Consider the following 21,757-nt stretch of genomic DNA (forward strand, 5'->3'; position numbering starts at 1 on the left):
ATTAAAGCAATCGTGGGTATGCCAGCCCATGCTGCAGTCACACCTCCAGTTCAGTGTGGCCATATCCTTATGAACCCAAAGTGAATGGACTTGTAGTGCAAACCCATTACTTTTGCTTTGGGGTCCTGACTCCTGATCTGGCTTTTGTTGATGTCATTTTATTATTGATTGCTATAGGAGCAGGATCGGGACTTTAATTGTAATAATTCACATGTCTGTTAAGGTGACTTTTCTTCTGGATAGAACGGAAATGTTCTATTTTTGGCATTGATCACTGAGGAGATTCTCTTTTGCCTTGCTTTGCAGAAAACCAAGGCAGTCATTATTTCTTCCTGCACTGCAGTATACTGTAGTACAGGAAAAGGAAATACGACAGCAAGCATCAGAGAAAAATCAACCCTTTTTTGCCCTGGGGATTACAGAGGACTTTGTTCTGTGTTAGTATACTCTGCTTGAAGATATTGATGTAACTAATTTTAAGTAACTGTGCAAAATAAGATAAATTATTTTAATCCTTAGAGATGCATAACTTTTCTCTCCCCAACCCACCTCCCTTCTTCTTCCCTGATGTGTTTGTAGCTTAAGAAGCTCTTGCTGGCTCCAGCCAACATTCAGCTAAATTACAATGAATGCAGTGGTCTCAGCACACAAAACCATGCAAACACTAATCACAGGATCAGAACAAGCCCTGTGGTTGTTAAGGTACAAACTTAATCTTTATAATAAGGCAAAAAAAGTAACAAAGACTTCTGTGCTTTCAGCAACTGAGTAAGCAGTAGATCTATATGTACGGTATTAATCTGCCCAGCATCCTGCAGCTGCTTCAGAAAATGTGAACAGATTATAGATTGTGTTCCAAAAAATCACCTGAGCTCCTTTATGCTGTGAATAGTTTATTTATGCCTTCTCTCTTGGCATTAAGAGGTAGTCCCACCGTCTGTCACTCTTTGCCCACTTTATTGATATACAGAATAGTAGGGGGTGCAATAAAATTTGCTGATGGGCTGATGTTGTTTATGAATGACTCCAAGATGCAGTACTGCCATTTTACCAGCTGTCTAACCTAAGAAAGATTGCACTGGAATCTCGGCAAAAGGTCTGTCTCAGCCATTAATTGGGTAGAATGCTGGCAATGACATAATTCTGTTAGCAGGCTGTATTAAACAATGTTTGTCTTGCCATTCACTGTAACTGAAAACAGAGCATTTAGGGGTACTTAAGAGAGTTGTGAATACTGGGCTCAAGCAAATCAGGAGCAAATTAAGGTTTAAACCAGTTTATTTTTTTGTTCACAGTAAAGGTGCTATAGGGTCTTGTTAGTTACATGTTGCTGAGTAGGAACATTGAAACGTAGGAGAAATGAAATAAAAAGCAGCATAAATGTCATTTAGGAATTTTAAATGTAATTTTCTTTCCTTGTTCTGCAAACAATTATTCACAGCTCATAGATCTAGTACACTTAGACTGAACACTTCATTGAAAATCTCATCTCTTCAGAAAACCTATATCCATTCTGATAAGGTTCAGTTCACTAATTTTAGCTTTTTTTTTTTATTATGCCTTGTTTTTAAGACCGAGAATTCATGGAGCAATAAACCGAAGAGCATTTGTCAACAGCAAAAGCCACAAAGACGTCCCTGCTCTGAGCTTCTCAAGTATCTGACTACAAATGATGACCCTCCTCAGACCAAGCCAACAGAGAACAGAAACAGCAGCAAAGACAAATGCATCTCCAAAAAGAAGCCCCATCTTCAGTCTCAGGCACATCATTTGCAAGGTAGGCTTGGGACCCAAGAATGCAATTTTGGCAACAGCGTTAATTGCAGGAAGCTGAAATGCAATGACAGTGAAAACACTAACACCCAGTACTTCCTCTATTCTTTGTATTGGTATCCGTGTGCTGTAAATTCAGAAGCTGCTCAGCATAGAGGGAATTAACAGTCAGTACAATGAAGTTAGTTAAATGTAGCCTTTTTAATATAGACAATTTAAATCACAATCCCCTTAGAAAAGGAACCTGAAAATTTTAACCAATTTACAAACAATTAACAGACACTGAACTGTCCGCAGAGGTTTAACCATAGAGTTCTGTATCTCTAAGAAGTACTTATACATCTGAAGAAGCTGGGCAAGCCAGTTCATTAATGCGCTTCTTTCTTTTTGCCAGTGTGAAAATGAAGGCATTGTTAACTTGCCACATGTGCCTTAAGAGACAATAAATAGTGCTCTTGCAGCTACTGAAGAGGCAGTAAATGTGTCATTCCTGTTACAGTGAGAATGCCAGTTTGTATTTTTATTTTGTAAATAGTTGAAGGTTTAGAAACCAGCCTGACCCTTCTCTCTCTCTCTCTTTTTTTCTTAAATTTGTTTATGGCCAAAACTAAACATCTGCGTTGACATTTAGCATCCTCCCATGTACAAAGAGCTTGGCTGGTGTTGTAAGTAGCTTCTGTGGCAGAGATGCAAGAACTTAAAGAAGCTCCCTTGGCAGACATTTTCTACTCTTTTCTCTCTCCCTCCTCCCTTCAGCTAGGATAAAGAAAAACTCTATAGGCTTATGGGCCCAAAGGGAGCTTATTTAAAGTCACTGTTATTTTAAAATACACATACTTATGTACTGGCGGTGCTTCCAAGAGAGCAAGGTTCTGATCTCAGTTACATCTGTGCAAATCCAGAATAATTTCACTGAAGTGAGTGGCATTTACCCTGGTGTATCTGAGATCGGAATTTGACCCGAAGGTTGCTACTCTGATTTGTTAAAGCAGGAATAGAGTGTCATATAAACATATGCATCTTATTTTTGTTTTGTTTGTCCCCATTTCCCTGCCTGTTACCCCATCCCTCCTCTCAAACTGCATTTTGACCCCTGATTAATACAGCTAGGTTTAAATCTTCCCTCCCCCATCCATTTTAATCTTCTCCCAGCTGTAGATTCTGACCTTCGTAGTGTGGTATTACCCATTTTGGATCAAATTCATGTAAACAAGAGGCTGCTTAATGCCAAGTGACACTCCTTTCTGCTGGTTTTAGCAGACTGCTTCAGAGCAAAACCAGACTGGATTGTTCAGGGATGATATGGGTCTCTCTGCTGAAATTGTGCTGAAACAACTTGATACATTCAGTGTAAAGATGTAAGATAAGTTGGGTTTGGGCTAATGGTGAACAGGAGGATTAATACGTCCCAGTATGTCTGTATCTGTCTCTTGTCTTTTACTTACATTGCAAGCTCTTTGGAGCAGGGACTGCATTTGTACAGCACCTAACACAGTGGGGTCCTGGTCCATGTGTGGGGCTCCTAGGCACTACAGTAATACAAATAATACATAAATAATAGAAAAGTCCCTACAAAGAATTGTACTTATGGGAGTTTAAACAGAATTTGATTGTTGGCTGTGGCTTTAGTAATATTACAATATTGTCAATAGTATTTTCTTGAGTTCCTGCCGTTCAGTCTCCAGCCCCCCGAAAAATGTATTTTTTCATCAAATACTGCTCTAGCACACCAAAGCATCGCAATTGATATCAGTGCATAGGTGCAGCTGAGAGCAAAATTAGGCCCTGAAACAAAAATGGTCAAAACTGGGCAAAGATACGCTCCTAAATCTTTATTCAGGTGCCTAAATGTGAACTTGGAAATGTAATTTTAGGCACTTGTTTTTGGAAGTCTCGTCCCTTATCTTTCAAAACCAAGAACCATATATATTATAAATACAAGAGATGTGTGAAACTTTCAATTTGAGCAACAAATGCACTTGAAATCAGCCTTCCAAATTCAACCCACATTCCCAATCAGCAGTAGTTTGCTTAAACATTTAATCAAAGCTGGATAATGCTTTTTTTGCTCCATCCGTAAATATGAGCTTGCTATTCTGTTGACTGGGAAAGCTCACTCAGGGTGAGTCAAATGGCATTTTCCTTTAGGGTCACTATCTCAAATTCACATGAATGTCCACAAATCCATTGAGGCTGAGCTTGTCTGTGGTCTTGCAATGAGATTTGCCCATGAGGAAACTGGGTTCTTTTGAAACTGAACATTTTTAATCTACAGGAGGAAGCATGCCCATGTGAATTTTTATTTGAATTAAAATAGAATAGAAATTGGAAGTTCTAATAAACAGCTAGTAAGAAAATTGGCATTGTATTGAGTAAATATTTCCTCAAAATTGTGTGTGAGGATGTTTCTTCATAGCTGTTGTACTCAGATTCAAGTTCAGTAGCACACAAAACCACTAATTGGTGTAGTGGTTTATAGCTTGCTACGTGAGTTTAGGGCTGTTTGAGAATTAGCCACTATCTGCTTAAATCTGGGGTCAAATCACAGGTCTGAGAGCTAGCATCTGAGTTCAGTTCTCAGCTGTGTCCCAGATTTCCATGTCACTGTGCCTCAGTTTCCCAGTCTGTAAAAAATGTGTTATTTTATACTTCTCTTTGCTGTTGTGAAACTCTGGGGGAGATTTTTCAAAAGCACAAACAGTGATTAAGCACGTACTCTCCATTGAAAGTATCAGTCATCTGTAGAGCACCACATAGATTTTACTCCATAAGGGTGGATATGCTTCCACAAACTTTGTTTCTGCTCATTGCCACTATGGTTGAAAATATCTTGATGCTTTTTAGCCACTTAAACCTGTAGATAGCCATTGGAGACTTTGGCAAGTCTTAATGAACACAAACATTTGTCTAGTAAAATAGGTATGTGCCTAGCTAACATGTCTAGAAAACACCTATTCATCTCATGGTAACTCACTAGTTAGTATATGGCAGCAGCCATACTGGATCAGACAAGGGAGCTGTCAATTTCCTATCTCAGGCTGTGGCCAGTTCCTGATGCTTCTGAGGAAGGTGAACAGACATGCTTAATTTTCCTTCTTGAATTTTCATAGAAGGAAAAGAATGCCTGGCTCATGAGGATTGGTGTAGACTTTTTAAAAAATGAATGATCTCATTGGGAATACTCTAGAGTTTACAAAAATAATTAATTTGCATGTAAAATCCTTTGATGTCAGTAGGAATTCCACACCAGGAATGAATGCAGATTATGCAAGAGTCAAACTCTGGACAAGAGATCTGCAGTACAGGAGTGCTAGAGAGGAAAACGTTGTCTTAAATAATTAATTTGCAGAAGAGACCCCCCCCCACCCCGTAGCTGTTCTTGATACAACACACACTGCCTTTAAAATTAAATCCAACTCCTGCAAACTAAAATTTGCAAGTAGTACTGTTTTTAATTTTTAATCACTTTATTAGCAATTAAAGAAAGCTTAATTGGTTGAAAATATCTTAGTCCTTGGTTTGCTTTGTAAAAAAGGCAGATCTGAACAAATGGAAACTACAAAAGAGTTGTATTTTGTAACTAAAATTTTCTGTACACTTATGTTAGTTTAAACCATCTGTGACTATATCTGTGGCATGCCATAGTTTGCAGAATAACTTACAAAAATTTGGATTATAGCTGATTCAGTGTTGGCCTCACAGAAACAACCTATTCTCAACCTTGTATATAAAACTGTATGCTGTAGAAATAAAATCAACTGAATATTCATAATGTCCTGGTGCTTTGTAGTTATTCTGCTGCTCTCATTTCCAAATAAAAGGTGAACTGTAGCTTAAATTAAATCTAAGAGAGACAACATTTTCACAGCATTTCTGTAAATTTCTCCATTGACTGTTAACATGTACCACTCTATTTTCTGAAAAGTTCTTTGCATTTGGGCTTTATACCATACTTCAAAGACTCAGTAATTGATGTAAATCAGTGTTGGAATTTAGGTGCCAGTAATAAGGGGTCAGACTGGATCTTGTTTTTATTTAGCCATCAGATAAACTGAGGTGCCTTCTTGAACTACTGGAGTTTAGCCCTAATGGACTCAGGTAGAATTCCTGCATGGATATAAACAATATACAAATATAAACTTCTGAGTCTTCACAATATTTCATAATCAGTTTCTTTTTTTCCTTCTTCAGCCAAACCAACAAGTTTATCACTTCCTTTGACACCTGAGTCACCAAAGTAAGTATTAAGAAATGTAAAAGTTTACAAAAGGGAGGGGGCTTTAATACATTTTGGCTACAGCAACTCAATTTCAGCTTGTTTTTATAAATGTGCCCTGTCTTCCAGTGATCCCAAGGGTTCCCCATTTGAGAACAAGACTATTGAACAAACCTTAAGTGTGGAACTCTCTGGAACTGCAGGTGAGAGATGTGGAATGTGAACATTTTTTTTCTGTAAGCCTGACTTTTTTTCTTTGGTAAGAAATGTATCGTGGGATGCTAAGGAGGTCTTCAAGGGATTAATTTTAATGGTTTAGCGTTGACTCTTTACCTAGTTGCCTCACATGAGGTAGGTTTAAAACTGACTTCAAACCTACAAGTGGAGCACGGTTTCAGGAAAAATGTGAATGAAAGCATTTGTCTGGAATGTTTCCCCATTCCCTCAGAGATTTGTGTAGTGCCGAGCATTGTTTTTCAAATACAGATCCCCCAGCACAGAATACAGAGGTTGCAGATGGAAAAGTTGTATCATTGAGTCAGTCTGATGCTAATGTAAGGCTGTTCCTCACCGCACATTTTGGTCAGTTCTAGATTTAAATGCTACAAAAGACAGAGTTTCTTCCTCTTTCATTGGGAGACTATGCCACAGCCTAAACAGAATGGTTTTCTGATATTCATCTTAATCTTTCCTTTTCTTAATTTCATCCCATTAACCCTCTTGATACCTCCTTTGAGCAATCTCAATCATTCCTCTCCTTGCTCTCTGGTGTTTTCATCCTTCAGATATTTGTAGACTTTCATCTTGTTCCCTTTTAGTTGACATTTCACCAGGCTATACATGTTTAACTCATTTGCTTTTGCCCACAAAAGTCAGTTACTCCAGATCTCAGATTATTTCTGTTGCTTTCCTCTGAATGCCCTCCAGTTTGTCTGTATTATCATGGGAATGAGGTGCCCAGAACTGAGCACAAGATCATGGGTATAGTTGCACCAGCGTTGTTTAGAGAGACTATTGCCTCCCTGCACAGCACAATACTAAAAGACAGTGTAGTAGAGATGTGTTTCATTCATGAACATGTACAAGGGCGGATGCTGAGATATAAATTACTTAAACTGTAGCAGTGTTCTATGAAGGTCAGATCTACAGCTGGTGTAAATCAGCCTAGCTCCATTGATGTCAAAGGCTGATTTCTGCAAGTTGAGGATCTGGCTCTAAGTTTGTAAAGGCACTTTGGACTATTGATTTCATGCACACAAAATCATCCTTTCACTTCTTCAGAAGCTGCTTCATTAATTCAGCATTTAAACATAAACGAGGCATCCTGATAATCTGCAGCCTTAGTTGCTCCTTATTCAAGTGAGGGAAAAAAGGTCTTTTGGGCAGGAGACCATCTTTCAGTTCTGTGTTTATACAGCACCTAGTACAGTGGGGTCATGGGCCATAACTGGGGCTCCTCGGTGCTAATGCAATACAAATAATAATAATGATTACTTATCGTGTCAAACCAGAATGGTATGCAGGGTTGCTCTAGCCGTGTTGGTCTCAGGATATTAGAGACATAAGGCGGGTGAGGTAATATCTTTTATTGGACCAACCTCTGTTGGTGAGAGAGACGAGCTTTCAAGACACGCTTGGTCCAATAAAAGATATTACCTCACCCACCTGATCCCTAGAATGGTGACATTTGATCTCTTGGGAAGAGAAGGAACATAAGGTTCTTTCAGTGGAGCATCCCAGGGCAGGTGGTACTAGTGGGTAGGGAGGAAGAGCTCCCCATAGTGTGCTGCTGGTATCTGACTTCTGCAGTATAGTACCCAGACAGCACAGGGTATAGCACTTGGTAATCCACATAACCGCACAATCATGTGTGTGGGAGTCTGTTGCCATTGAACCCAGTCATTGAACAAAGATGCTATATGATGTAAAAGACACCTTCCTTCCTCCCAATGGACCTCATCTTTATAAAACCAGATCAGATGTCTTTGCAAAACCAGAATAATCATGGCAAACTACCGTGTGTACTCATGGAAACCGGGTGAGCACCAGAATGGCTCAGACCCAGTGGAACCACCTTCGTCGTCACTGCAAAGCACGTCAGGACAAGACCAGTCTTTTGTGAGGCACAGCAGCAGCATTATGTTAAGGCTTGGATTCTCCTGCCACCATCTGAAGGAGGAGGTGGTGACATGATGAAGTTCCACATGATAATTGTTGGAATAGCTCTACGAAGAGCAAGCTGTCATCCTTTCCAGCCTAGAAAATCAGGAGCCTGCACGTCCCATCGGCAGACTGGCCAGAAATAAGAAGTCAATATGACTTGAGGCTTTGTAGTGGTGCCACAAGTCATGACAGTTAGTTGGAATTGCTCTGGTATTATCAGGTTCATTCCATAAATTCTCCTCTGTGTGTAGCAGAAAAAAGTAAAGTCTATAGTTATGCAATCCAACCACGTGTAGCACTAGCAGGTAAAAGTACTGCAATGTGCTGATGGGTAAGTGCCACCATTGGATGAGCTATGTGAACAAGAGCATTATACCATGGATATACCTTGCCTTTTTTCTGTAGACCGTGTCACTTCAGTTAGTTAATAAGTGGGCTGGGGAGGGGGTCAAAAAAGAGAGGCGGAATACTGGCCTTGGGAGTTGACACTTGGTTTACACACAGCATAGAAGACTACCTAGCAGCACTCCTGCCGGGTGCCACATCATAGCTATTTCTCTCGTACATCCAAATATTCGCCTTTTTTTTGGTGTTTTGTTGTATTAATCTGTGCCTTTTTGTACATATGCAATGTGCAAACAGGTGAGTGGAAGTGACCCATTTTCCAGTGTATTATTATTTATTTATTGTTTGTATTATGGTAGCGCTTGGAGACCCCAGCCCTACTGTGCTAGGTACTGTACAAGCACATAAAACAAAAAGAGGTAACAATCTAAGTGGGCAGTCTTTGCAGGGTCAGGGCCTAATCAATAATAAAAGTAACAGTAGCAGTAATGATTAATAATAATTAACAGTAGTATAAAGAAAGCCCCTTGCAACTCCAAATTCTACCCAGATGACTGCATTGCTCAGTCAGCTTCTACAGCACTCGCACCGTCTATTATAATTTAAATGGCAGTTGCCTTGATCTCGCTGCTGAACTGAAAAGACCATTAGTGGTGTTGCTTGCACTATCAAAGCACAAAGTATGTTAGTATAAATTGCAGCTGCCTTGATCTCTCTGTTGAAAGCAGCTACGGTTCCCTCACCAATGAATTAACTGTACATTAGATAAATAAATAAATAAATAAATACGTGAAAGCATTCCCCACTCCAGCCATCAGTGTTCATCACACGTACGTAAAATTGAATTAAAACCTGTTCTCTTACCTAAATGAACTTTTTCTTTCGAAGGGGTTGCATATTATACATATGTGTACTTTTTTTCCCCTTTCTAAAACTGAAAAAATAATTTCCGTTTTATAATTCCAATATTGCCTACAAACTTCATATAACTCCAGGAAGTTAAAAAAAAGAAAATAGCTTTTAGAGGGGACAGCACATGTGTAAGAGGTTCTTAGTCTGGAACATACTCCAAATTGTCTACAATTAAACATCAAGTCCCGTTGCTACATAAAATCACCACTCCCTGGGCTTACTGCTGGTTAAAGCAGTAAAACCTCTCTGCCCTTAACCATATTACACAAATTCTACATTGCAAGGCATAAAATAGTTTCTTAAAGAAACATGTGTGTATGTCACAATGTACTGTGGACTGCTGGAATGTATAGAGTAAATACAGGGGGTCAAATGTCCCACGTTGTGTCATCAGCAGCAACTCCAGTGGAGTTCAACTGGCTCATGCTAAGGCTAAACTGAGTTGTTGATTCAGAGCTGCTTATGGAGTCTGGAGAAAGCTGTACAGTCAGCCAGCCAGCAATGGGGTATAAATGTCCCAGAAGTCATTTTGCAGGAGTAGGATCATGCGGGCTAGCAGCATCCCCTCTAGCAATCCTAGGAGCAGAAGGAGAATCCTGCTTGGCTAGCAGCAGGAGTAGCAGTAGCCCCAGCGGTAGCAGCACATGGAGAAGTAACAGTGAGCCCCAGCTCAACAGCCCCATAATCAGCACAGTCCTCCTGACTGGCAGCAGAACCAGTGACAGGAGTCACCACCCCAGCAGCAGCAGCAGCAAGGAGCAGCAGAGCCCCTCTCGCTAGATCTCAAACAGGAGTGGGGCATAGGGCATCATGCCAAGCAGTATCTGCTTCTGCAGTATCATTCGGATAGGCCAGAAATAAGCCTGACACTGCAGGACTCCAGTAGTGATTGGCCTCCTCTTGCTTGTCAAGCAGTTGCACTTGTAGCTCTCTAGCGGCCGAAAGCCTCGCGTAAGCAGGTTCTGTTCCCTCCTCATTGGCTGTTGCTGGTTCTGCCTCGCCCCTGTCTGTCTTCAGGACCCACTCAACCACTGCAAGCTCTTGCTCTCTCCTATCCATGACTCATTCCTGCCAAGCAAAAGCAACACGGTACACCCAGTGATAAGCCACATCTCTGCTTTATGCTGCTCACTGGTCAAAGGGCCTGTGGCCTGGTCCTTCCTGACAAGCTCTGGTGCTTCCTCCCCTATCCCCAATTCCCTCTGACGTTATCATGGTTGAGGAATTCCTCCCTGTCAGCCCTTTGTTAACCACAGATGTGGGGATCAAGTGACTGTTGGGGTATGCTTGGGGACCTGTGCTTTGTGTAGAAGTGATTGCAGAGGGCAGTCGTTCCTAGGTGCTGATCCCCATGCTTCAGTATCTGGCCACTGCTGCTCATGGTTTTTTGAAAATCAATGCCTTTCTCATCCCCACATACTCTCCCTGCCTCCTAACACGCTCTGTCCCAAAAGCACAAAGACATTGTATAAGGTGTATCAAGGGGTGGCTTAGTGCACACTTGCAGAATGGTGACACTCCTTCACACAAAAATCCCTGTATTTATGCGACTAAAAACTCCTCCCCAAATTTTCATGCAGTCAAAATTTGGTCACTCAGAAAATCTGACAATGAACAGAGATTGAATAGTGATTTGGAATTCACATGTATTTTTGCAAACCCCAGTATTCACCCATCACTAGACTTGAGCAGTCCCTTGGTTGTCTGAACAAATACTTAAATTCTACCAGGCAAAAACTTGTTTGGCCTCAAAATGATTTCTGGTACTTGAGACAGAGAAAGAGAGATATTAGTCCAGAGGGAATAAAATCTAGTAAATTATTAGATATTTTCAGGATCTATATTTGTCCTCTGCGGTAGTGACAACAGGATTAAACTGACTGCTCAACAAGCATGTAGTTTTTTATTATATGATGGCTATTTAATTTTATTATATTTTCCTGGCTTCTGCAGTCTTATGCTGTACAAAAGCTCTACCGATTATTTTACTGAATCAGGCTATTATCTTGCATTCAGTGCTTTAAGTGGCCTTAAATAATGTTTCTCTTGATAATCCCATTTTTAAACTCATAAGGTATAAAGGAATCCATTTTTAATAACCCTCAGAATCTCAGTGTGCTTGTACAAAGGTTCATCGAGATGCATTTCCTGAAGGATGTGAAGGCTCCAAAAATATACCAACAAGCAGAAGCATCATCAAACATTTAAATGCTAACAGTAACATTAGATTTTGCTGCCTATATGAAACAGCATTGTAAATGAGTCTTAAAAAGTCAAGATGTGACATTTACTGTAAATGTATTCCCCTAATTTATTCTGATCAACCTAGCTGAGCTAAATGAGTTACTAAGTTTTCTTTACTGCAGCTCAAGGAATGCGTCTAGGTGATATGAAAACTTCTGCCTGTCCTCACAGACTTTTCTCTAAAACAGGTCACTGAGCTGAGGTGGCGGAGCTGGCGTACATATGAAAGTCTGTTGTCACACGGATATAAGAAGTGGTGCTGATTTGGCATATACACTATTTTAAAGCAGAGATCATTGAGTGAGTTCATAGTATATAGATGGAGCGAGGCAAAGTACAGAGTTACCATTTTCCAAAGCCATTCAATTAAAGAAAAGTCCCTACAAAGAAAATGGTTTTATAGCATGTCATGAAAAAATACTTGCCTTTTACTTTTAAAAAAAAAGAGACTGTTTAAGGGGGATGATTGTAGCGTATGTACCACTTCTAACAGATTTGCTGTGCAGAAGTACATAAGTGTGAGTGATGTAGAGGTACTTGTTTATTATAGAGCACATTTCAATGCAGTAATCATAAATATTGCTAAGGTTGTGCTCTGTTGAAATATGACCTACATACTCTTGATTGTTTGTGTTACGTGATTTGTCTGACACCCATTACATTCTGGGTAATGGCAGCCATTTGTTGCTGTGCACAGCAGGCTCTTTTGACAAAAGAAAATAGGCAGCAATAAAAAAGCTATAGTCTGAATTACATTCTGCACAGTGCTGCACTGCTGAGAGTTTGTGCAAGTGTGTTAACAATGCTCTGAACTGCCTCTTGTCAGCCTTCAGCCTGTAATGGCCATCTGTCCTTACATAAATCTGTCAAAACCTGCTAAGTTCAAGAGAGAGCCCGGAATATACCTTGTACTGTCAACGCTCAAATGTACACATTCCCAGAGAAATCAGCGTGCATGAAATAATTCAAAGGTCGGAGAATATCTTAGCACTACTGATTTAGGATCATGGTGTGAAATTAAAATTACTGTGTAAAGATGAGCAAAGAAGATACTGATGATGATAAGTACGGAGTTAATTTTCTCAAAGTTTAGCTGTTTGGATGCTGAGCATGGGAGGGGCTTGGAGTGGAGAATTCAGCAGTGACACAGACAAAACAAAAGCCAACTCCAAGCTTTGCTGCAAACTAAAACACAAACCTTTTATTCAAGTTTCAAATGTCCACTGAACTTTTTGAACAATTTATTTTTCATTTATGCTCACTTGTGCACTTCCTGCTTCTGTCCAAGAGCAGAAGGACGGGTGCCAAAATGCTATGAGGAAACCATTCCTCAGGACATTGCCAGTGTGGTTTTGCAGGTGAAAGAAACTCCAGTAGCCAGGCTCAGCACCTGGACTTTTAGGTTCCTCTCTACACCGAGCCTTGGTCTCCTTTGTGGTTGACTTAGCATCACTACTCCTGAAAGCAGTTACGCTGTGCGTAAAGCCAGTGCTCACATAGGGCCAGTTTAACAAAGGAAGAATGCAGAGATTATTTTATTTGGCATGTTACAGTATAAATAGTTTTTGTTTTGGTTAAAAATCAAAGGTAAATAAATATTTCAAATGCTGAGGGTGGAATGCTTGTTTTTATAGAAAAGCAGCACCTAGTGATGGGGATAAATATTTTCCCAGGTCATTCTTCCTGAAGGGGCTATTTTGGGTTGCTTTTTTTTTTTAAAATAAATATAAAAATTCAGTAATTAACCCTGGGGTCACTCATGGGGCATCTAATTTTACAAATCAAAATGTTCCTTGTGAATTTTATTTGACAAAAGTAATGGTATTTACTCATTAATTATTTGTTGATTCTGAGCCATTATTTTTAATCCAGAAATGGTGTTGTAGAATATCAAAGGGAATTGTTCTCTTCAATTTACCCAACTGACATTAGCCCATCTGGAATAGTCAGCATGCACATGTAATTGGCATTTGGCTAGTTTGTTAGGGGGTAGGCAAAGAGGAGGAGAAAATGGAAGACGTGAACAGAAGGGGATAGTTGTACCAATCATGAATTTAAAACTTGGGCAGTTTTCTGAGGCAGCTTTAACTTGAGGGCCAGTGTTTGTGTATTAGGACTCCTTGTCCTTGATGGCATTCGAGGAAGGCCTTAGTACACATGAAAAGTTCATAAACATTATTTTCAAATGTTCAGACAAAATCAGGCTTTTCTTTTGCATCAGGTATTCATGTCTTGCTGTTCCTATCTGTTTTTTTTTTGTTTTGTTTTTTTGTTTTCTGGAACAAATTCATTGCCGCTAATGCAGTGGGACTCCCAGTCTCCATTTATGTCCCTTAGAGAGCACTATGCGTTGATGGAGGCTTTTCCTTCTTTGCTGCAAACTGCTATAAAACATGTTCCATTTGCATTGATCTGCTGAGCTCCATTGTATGGTTAAAAATACAAAACAAGAGGAAACTCTCTGCCCATATTTGAAATAGGCATTTTCTCAAACTGTATTCACATTCCCTGTCCATTTTCCCTAGGGAAGTGATGGAAAGCCCATTGCTTGGGTATTTTAAAACTGGGCTGGACAGCATTAGAAGTACACTGCATTGGGTTCAGAGTTGGTGTAAGGGGTGGACTAGGTAATCTAGTATGTTTTTTCTGTCTCTCTTTGCGATATTTTCCTATCTCTGGCTCAGATTCAGGAAAGCACTTAAGCACATGCTTATCTTCAAGCATATGTTTAAATCACAAGGAAGTCAATGAGATGTAAATGAATGCTAAGTTAAGCATGTGCTGAAGTGCTTTCCTGAATAGTAACGTTTTCTTGAACAAGAGCCCCGATTTACTATTGTTCTAGATTTGTGAACACAGTTGTCCTTTTATGCAATGTGAATGTCTCCTTGTATGAAGTCTGAAGGAAACTTTGAGAGCAATACACTTTCTTCACACAGAAATACTGTAAAATTAGCTGTAGGATGTAGCTTTGGCTCCCTGCTTTTTTAAGGATTACATTAGTTATGTTTAAATTTTCATCTCTATCTAGAAATGTAATTTAATAAATTATCATTCTGCTGTGGAAAAACCTGGTAGTTATTGACATGACATTTATCTAGTCTTTATTTACGTATGTGTTTAGTTGATAAACTCAGGTAAGTGCCAGTCTCTCCACTTCATGACACTCCACGAATATTTAGTTCTAAATAGAATGGCTCATTGTGGCTGCAATATTTATTGTTACAGCTCACTTAGGTTTTTGCTGCAGAACCACATTTTAGGCAAAGTGTATTAGTTATGCTTACAGAAATGTATTATACATGCATTAGCAATGGTTTACTAAGTTAATGACCTGTGGAGGCAAAGAGTCATTGCAGTCAAGTTGGATAGTTGCTGTAGTTCCTTGCATTAGTGCACTGAGCATTACAGAAGTTACTTTGGTAGTATTCATTTCATTTTTCCAGATTTGCTTTCATCCAGGTTTTCCTCTGTTAATTTCTTTGGCCTCAGGACAGACTTCTTTGGTTTGGGAGAAAAAAGAAACTGTGAAAGCTAAAAGTAACATCCTCAGTATACATCTTATGTAATAAATACAGTTGAAGCTAGTGCCGGACTCTATCTCTCTCTGTATACATATATACACACAGCACATACACACACAACATTAAAGTGAGTAGTAGATGTACTTGTAAAAAAGTGACAAAAATAATGTTGAAGACCTTGGGGCAATGTGTTAATATTTGCTCGTGTGTTTGATGATGTTAGCATTTCTGTCCAAAACACTAAATACTCTTGCTGGTGCATACCATCCTAGTAAAATCAATTTATGGTGACAGAAGTACTTAGAGAAAGCAAGTTGTTTTTTTCAGGCCATGGGAAGGGACTCTTGGTTTAATTTCTTTTTCAAAGAAGAATCTGTGTTTTCTGGAAAAGCATTTTTCTCTGTTAAAACTCTCTCATTTTTTTAGGCCTAACTCCACCTACGACCCCTCCTCACAAAGCCAACCAAGATAATCCTTTCAGGACTTCACCCAAGCTGAAGTCATCATGCAAGACTATTGTACCACCCTCAAAAAAGCCCCGCTACAGTGAGTCTTCCAGTTCTCAAGGACATAACACAATCAAGAAGAGTCCAGAACAGTCTGAGCTGTATGCACAGCTTAGCAAGACAACGATACTGTCCAGTGGACATGACGAGAGAAAGACAAAACGGCCTAGTTTGCGGCTGTTTGGTGACCATGACTACTGTCAATCTGTGAATTCAAAAACCGAAATACACATTAAAATATCCCAGGACTCCAGACAACAAGAATTTAAAGATTCTGTACCTGGGTGGCAGTGTCAGATTTGTTCTTCTTTAGAACAAGACCAGTATTACAAGAGAGAGACTTTACAGGCAAGTAAGCAGGGTTCCCACTCTAGCAGCCGAAAACAGCTCCAAGACCAGGATATCCGGGCCGAACTGAATAAGCACTTTGGTCACCCCAGCCAAGCTGTTTTTGATGAAGAGGCAGATAAGGCCAGTGAACTGAGGGAAAGTGATTATAGTAATGAACAATTCTCCAAACTACCTATGTTTATAACTTCAGGACTAGCTATGGATGGCCTCTTTGATGACAGTGAAGATGAAAGTGATAAACTATGCTACCCTTGGGATGGGACAGAAGCCTATTCATTGTTTGATGTATCGCCTTCTTGCTCTTCTTTTAACTCCCCAAGCAGAGATTCAGTGTCTCCACGCAAATCCTTATTTTCTCAAAGATCCCAAAGGATACGCTCTAGATCAAGGTCCTTTCCTCAACACAGGTCTTGTTCCCGTTCTCCATATTCCCAATCGAGATCAAGGTCGCCATGTAGCAGATCCTCTTCCAGGTACTGTCTGAGAAATGCAAATGTATTTATAATGGACATGAAGGAAAATAATCCAGAAGCAGTTGAATCTAGAGCAGCTCCTTTTATTGCCTTTCAGATTATTAATCTTGAAGATAATGGGATTGTTACACAAAACACTTGTTGCCATTGTCCTTTAAACTTGCCAGTGTTGAATACTCCTAGTGGAGACAGTCAGATCATAAACAGAGCAGTCAGTGAGAAATTTACTTAGTTAACTGATTCCATTTTCTGCAAATCTACCATGTGCCAATCTAGTTGCAATCCATATAAGATAAAGTTCATACTGGCTGACTTGGTGCTCTGTGTTAGCATGAATAAAGGATACTACAAAACAAAACACATCACTCCAAGGCCCCTAAGTTAACTATGAGATCACAAACTGTCACTAGAAAATCTCACTGGTTGCTTGAAAGAAATTGTAGGGTCAGGTAACATGTAGCTCGCAAGAACATGGTGTCAGTAGACTTATACTATTTGACAGAAGCAAATGTCCTTTGTGTTTTTTCTTACAGATCGTGTTACTATTATGAGTCCAGCCACTGTAGACATCGAGCATACAGAAGTTCTCCTTTATATGCAAGATCACGATCCAGATCACCATATAGTTGTAGACCCAGGTAGCATGTTTTGTTTGTATTTGGCTCACTTTTTATTCTGTTCTTCTGAGATAATGAGATGCTCCAGAAATTGTATTATTCATTTTACTTTGACAAATTCGGGTACTTGATTTAATGATTAAGTTATATTTCCTAGATATGACAGCTATGAGGAATATCAGCATGAAAGACTGAAGAGGGAAGAATACCGCAAAGAGTATGAAAAACGGGAATCTGAAAGGGCCAAACAAAGGGAGAGGCAAAGACAGAAAGCAGTTGTAAGCACTGTGAAGATAATTTTCATTTTGAAAGCGGTTTTGGGGTGGGTGGGTGGTTGGTTATTTTTTTGATAGATTACTAAAGCTAAATCTGCGGTTTCCTTCTCTCTTTTCCTTATAATAGAACAAACAAAATCCACACAAAAATCTCTTCACACACATTCCTTAATAATTCTGATCTCTTAGGCTAATATGTGTTTTCATTTCAATTTTCATTTGATTGTAAAATTTAATTTCTTTAAAGACACTGAAAATTGTGACTTTCAAATTTAGTCACAGTCAACAAACAGTGAGGCTTTACTAGACAAAGCTTTGTCACAGATAATAAGTAGCATTATTAAGCATTGGTCCCATCTCTTCATCATAAAGAAGCATATAAATATATTAATCTTTTAGAGAAGCAGCATCTGTTACAGTACATCATCTACCAATAATTGGCAACAATGTGACACAAGTATGTACTCCAGCATTTCGCTTTGTTACACAAGAAGTAACAATACGTGTCAATAAGCACACATTTTAAAACTCGTGTCTTCACCGTACTCAAAAACTGTACCCAGAAGGCCTGAAGTATAGTTCTGTGGGGGGAGGGCAAATTGGGCCCTTAATGACAAACACACCAGCTCAGTCTGTGTTCTGTCTATGACATTATTAATTTTAAGAGATTTTATAGCAACTGTTGAAACTGGCCCTTTTCTAATGAACAAGTGCTATTTAATTAAATATTTTTTTCAGAGTCTTCAAAATACCTGGTGCAGTGGGTTTTTTTTCTATCCTAGGTGCCCCGGACACATGGGGCCAGGGCAAAGGGAGTTGTTGCTAGGATTGGTAGCAGTGTTGTAGCAGTAGGGTAGTAGGATGGATCCAGTAGGGAAGAACAGTGTCTGTCTTCTTTGGTTCCATGCTGTCATTGTATGATGGTCTTTATAAAACTAAATGTGGGGGATACTTTCAGCCTGGCTCCCCTCTCCTCTCCTTTTGGTGGTCTGTCCTAGTGTCCCCTACTTTTCTACTCGTTCTCCTGTTCTTTCCATTCTTCCTACTGCTGCTCCATATTCTGCCCCTCTGATTACTCTGCCCTATTCTACCTGCACAATTTGGGCTCCTTTAGGTTTCCACAGCACTCATCTAGGGCCTGATCCAAAGCCCACCGAAGTCAATGAGAGTCTTTCCATTGTTTTCTGTGGCTTTGTGTCAGACACTTACGCATTTAACTGATTGCAGCACTGACACGTTTCTCCTCACACTTCTGGGGGCCTTAAATATTGAGATCAGGCCACAGAAACTGCAATGAAGGGAAGCAGTGTGGGTTAGTGGCTAGAGTACTGGATGAGGACTCAGGGGGCCTGGACTCTATTCCCAGTTCTACTACTGCCCTGCTGGGTGACGAACGGGAAATCACTTTACTTTTCTGTGCTTTAGGTTCCCCAGCTAATAAAATGTAGATATGATGTCTTTTATAAAGCGCTTTGAGATCTATAGATGAAATGTGCTCTGAAGGTCTGATCCAAAGCCCATTGACTTTACCCTGGATCAGTCCCCATAAGAGTTAGCTGTTATTCATTTGTAAAATATCAGGCTTGTAGCTACTCAGAGAAGAACACTAACTTTCAGTAGCTGTAACTCTCACCTGAACTTCTTTGTTAGGAACAGTGCTCATCTGAAACCCAAATATACCTCCATCAGAAGTACTCAATCATGCAACTGAGTACATAGAACAATGTATGAAACTTAAAACAGCAAACACCTTTGTTCTCTCACAGGTCAGCAGCCAGTCAAGTAAAAGTGGGGAGGCTGTGAAAGGTTACATTGAGGGGGGCAGGGGGCGAAAATGAAAATGAAGTCTAGGTATCCGCAGCTGTATTTCCTGTATGTTAGAGGAGTTTTAGATATTTCAAAATCAAAACTCCATTACAAAAGCAAGTACCTGTGTGTACTTATCCATAAATAAATCAGTACTAAAATAATCTAGTAGTGTTGCAAATTATAGCCTGTTAAAATACCAATAAATGCAGCATAATAAAAACATAGAGCCCTTGTGTATGTTGCATCAGCAGATGATGGAATCCTATCAGTTTTTTGTCACCATCATTAGCTTTATAAAATGAAAAAAATGGTATAAAATGAAAGCAGGTTATTTCCTCCCCTGTGTGAATAAGCACTGTGGGTGAAATCCTTGCCCATTGACTTCATTGGGCCCAGGGTTTTACCATGGGTCTCTCTGTCTCCCTCTCTAATGCTCCTCTCCTTAGAAAGCGCTTTTCTCCCCAGCTTCTCTCTTGAGAGACTCTCCTCATTCTCTCTTCAACAACTACAATCTTTCCTTCATATTCTTTCCTTGGGACTCTCTTCCCACCTATCCCCAGATTAAGGTTGCTTTGTCATCCATCTTGGGGAGTTTTCCCTACTTCTTGTTGAGTCTCTTTTTCCTCTGCAAGGACTGATCCATGTTTTCCATATAAACATAAATTCCTGAAATATTAGGCTCCAGCCCACTGTCTCATGCTACTGAGGTTGGACTGGACAGATGTCTCTTCTCCACAAGAGACACAGAGCCAGGATCTCAGGAGCTGACTGCAGGAGACGTGCTAAGGAGGAGGTTGCATAAGACTGGGTAGCAGCAGGTATGACTGAGCTAAATCCAGGCAGGTATTAATGGATTAATATACAGAGTCAGCTTAAATGGTACAGCAGCTTAAATGCACACAGAAGATGAAAAAAAGACATAAGAATTGGGTAATTTAATCTGTCAAAACCAAATGTGCAAAAATGCCTTCTGATTGCACATGGCCAACAGTCTGTATATGCCATTAGCATCTTGGCAGATGCAAATATATATTTTAGCCACAAAATACTGAAGATACTTGTTTCCAAAATCTAGATGCCTGTTCGTACTCCTGTGTGATTACTGTAGTAACTGAGGCCAGGTTGAGGCTAACTAAAACTGTGAGCCAACATTTTAAAACATGGATGCCTAAAATTAGGTTCCTAAATTCATATCTGACTATTTAAATGAAAGTGGCTTAACTTTCAAAATGAGGGGCCTCCTCAGCTCCCATTGAAGTTAATGGGAGTTCAGCCGCCTGAAAATCAGGCCACTTATTTGGGTGCCTCAATAAGGATTTAGGTCTTAATTTTAGGCAACCAAGTGTGAAAATGGTGGCCTCAAACAATAAGTATTTTTTTTAAAATGGAGTTTAATCGTTTTATTAATGCTATTGTAAAAGGAGGTATTCTAGGGAGTGGCATAATGATATGCTTGGTGAACAAGTTTTATATACCTGGTGTGAGATCCTAGCCCTATTGAAATCAATAGTAAAACTCAGTGGGGTCAGAATTTTACTCTGTGTGTGTGTGTGTTCATAGAACAATAGTTGAAGCTCTCTTTAGCCAACAAGATATATCCAAATCACTTAATAATGCTAAGTGGCAGCTTTCTAAATTATCACAATAAAGACACCTTCATCTTGACATTTGAGGCACAACTCTAAGGGTACATGTACACTGCAGCCAGGGGTGCAATTTGCAGCTCACATAGACATACCTGTGCTAGCTGTCCTCTAGCTAGATCCAGTGCTTAATTTGTGCCAGGACTTGTCAGTCTTGGCAGTTCATAGCCACTGCACCTCTGGGCTTGCTGCATCAGTTATGAAAGTAAAAAAAAATTGCTTGAGCCCTGGCACCTGATTACTTGAGTCCAGCACCTCTTTCATTACCAATTATGCACTGGCTAGGGATGCTGTGATATGGGCTTCAGTGCAGGCTACCAATGGAAGTACCTAATCTAGGAGGGTTGTGGGGGAGGGGGGTCAGGCAGGCTTGTGCAGCCTGTACTGAAGGCTGCACTGCCATGTCCTCACTGCTACAACTAGGTCCAGTATGTCTACGCGAACTGCAAATCACAACTCCGGCTGCAATGTAGAGGTGCCCTGGAACAGTCGATACAGGGCTTTGTAGGAACTAAGAATCCAAACCAAAACAAGTGACGTGCCATGAAGATTCAGAAGCGCCCAATTCCTCTGAGCTGCTGCAGGTAATTTCTGAGCTGCTGCAGAGGCTTTTGCCACCACAGTCTATATTCCTACGTGTCTAATAATTCTCAAGCTGTGGTTTCAGAATGATAATTAACGCTTTACATTCCTGGAATCTGTGGCCGGGGTAGCAATGCTTAAGTAGTGAGAGGAATTAGCGGATGGGTGAACGTCACAGAAAAGACGTATTGGCCAAAGAACAGAGTGGCAACTCCGTAGTGTGCTGCCCAGCATGCGGTGGGAAGAAGTTTTATGTCATGTCAGAGGGGAAGAAATAGCAGAAAGGCAAAGGCTTGAGAGAAGTGGTGGCCCGGAGGCCTAGTT

General features: G+C 40.1%; 1 protein-coding gene across 3 annotated transcripts in view; it reads left to right on the plus strand.

The window, feature by feature from the left end:
• Nucleotides 1-21,757, plus strand: part of PPARGC1A (PPARG coactivator 1 alpha) — a 502,323-nt gene that overhangs the window by 468,271 nt on the left and 12,295 nt on the right. For all 3 annotated transcript variants that reach the window (XM_084626598.1, XM_084626599.1, XM_084626600.1), the window contains 7 exons: nucleotides 580-702; nucleotides 1,573-1,777; nucleotides 5,965-6,010; nucleotides 6,119-6,192; nucleotides 15,604-16,507; nucleotides 17,041-17,145; nucleotides 17,282-17,402. In XM_084626598.1, the coding sequence (XP_084482724.1) occupies nucleotides 580-702; nucleotides 1,573-1,777; nucleotides 5,965-6,010; nucleotides 6,119-6,192; nucleotides 15,604-16,507; nucleotides 17,041-17,145; nucleotides 17,282-17,402 (1,578 nt within the window). The remainder of the gene's footprint in view (nucleotides 1-579; nucleotides 703-1,572; nucleotides 1,778-5,964; nucleotides 6,011-6,118; nucleotides 6,193-15,603; nucleotides 16,508-17,040; nucleotides 17,146-17,281; nucleotides 17,403-21,757) is intronic.

This window comes from Lepidochelys olivacea (genome assembly GCF_965140295.1).
Source record: "Lepidochelys olivacea isolate rLepOli2 genome assembly, chromosome: 4".
NCBI classification, from domain to species: Eukaryota; Metazoa; Chordata; order Testudines; family Cheloniidae; genus Lepidochelys; species Lepidochelys olivacea.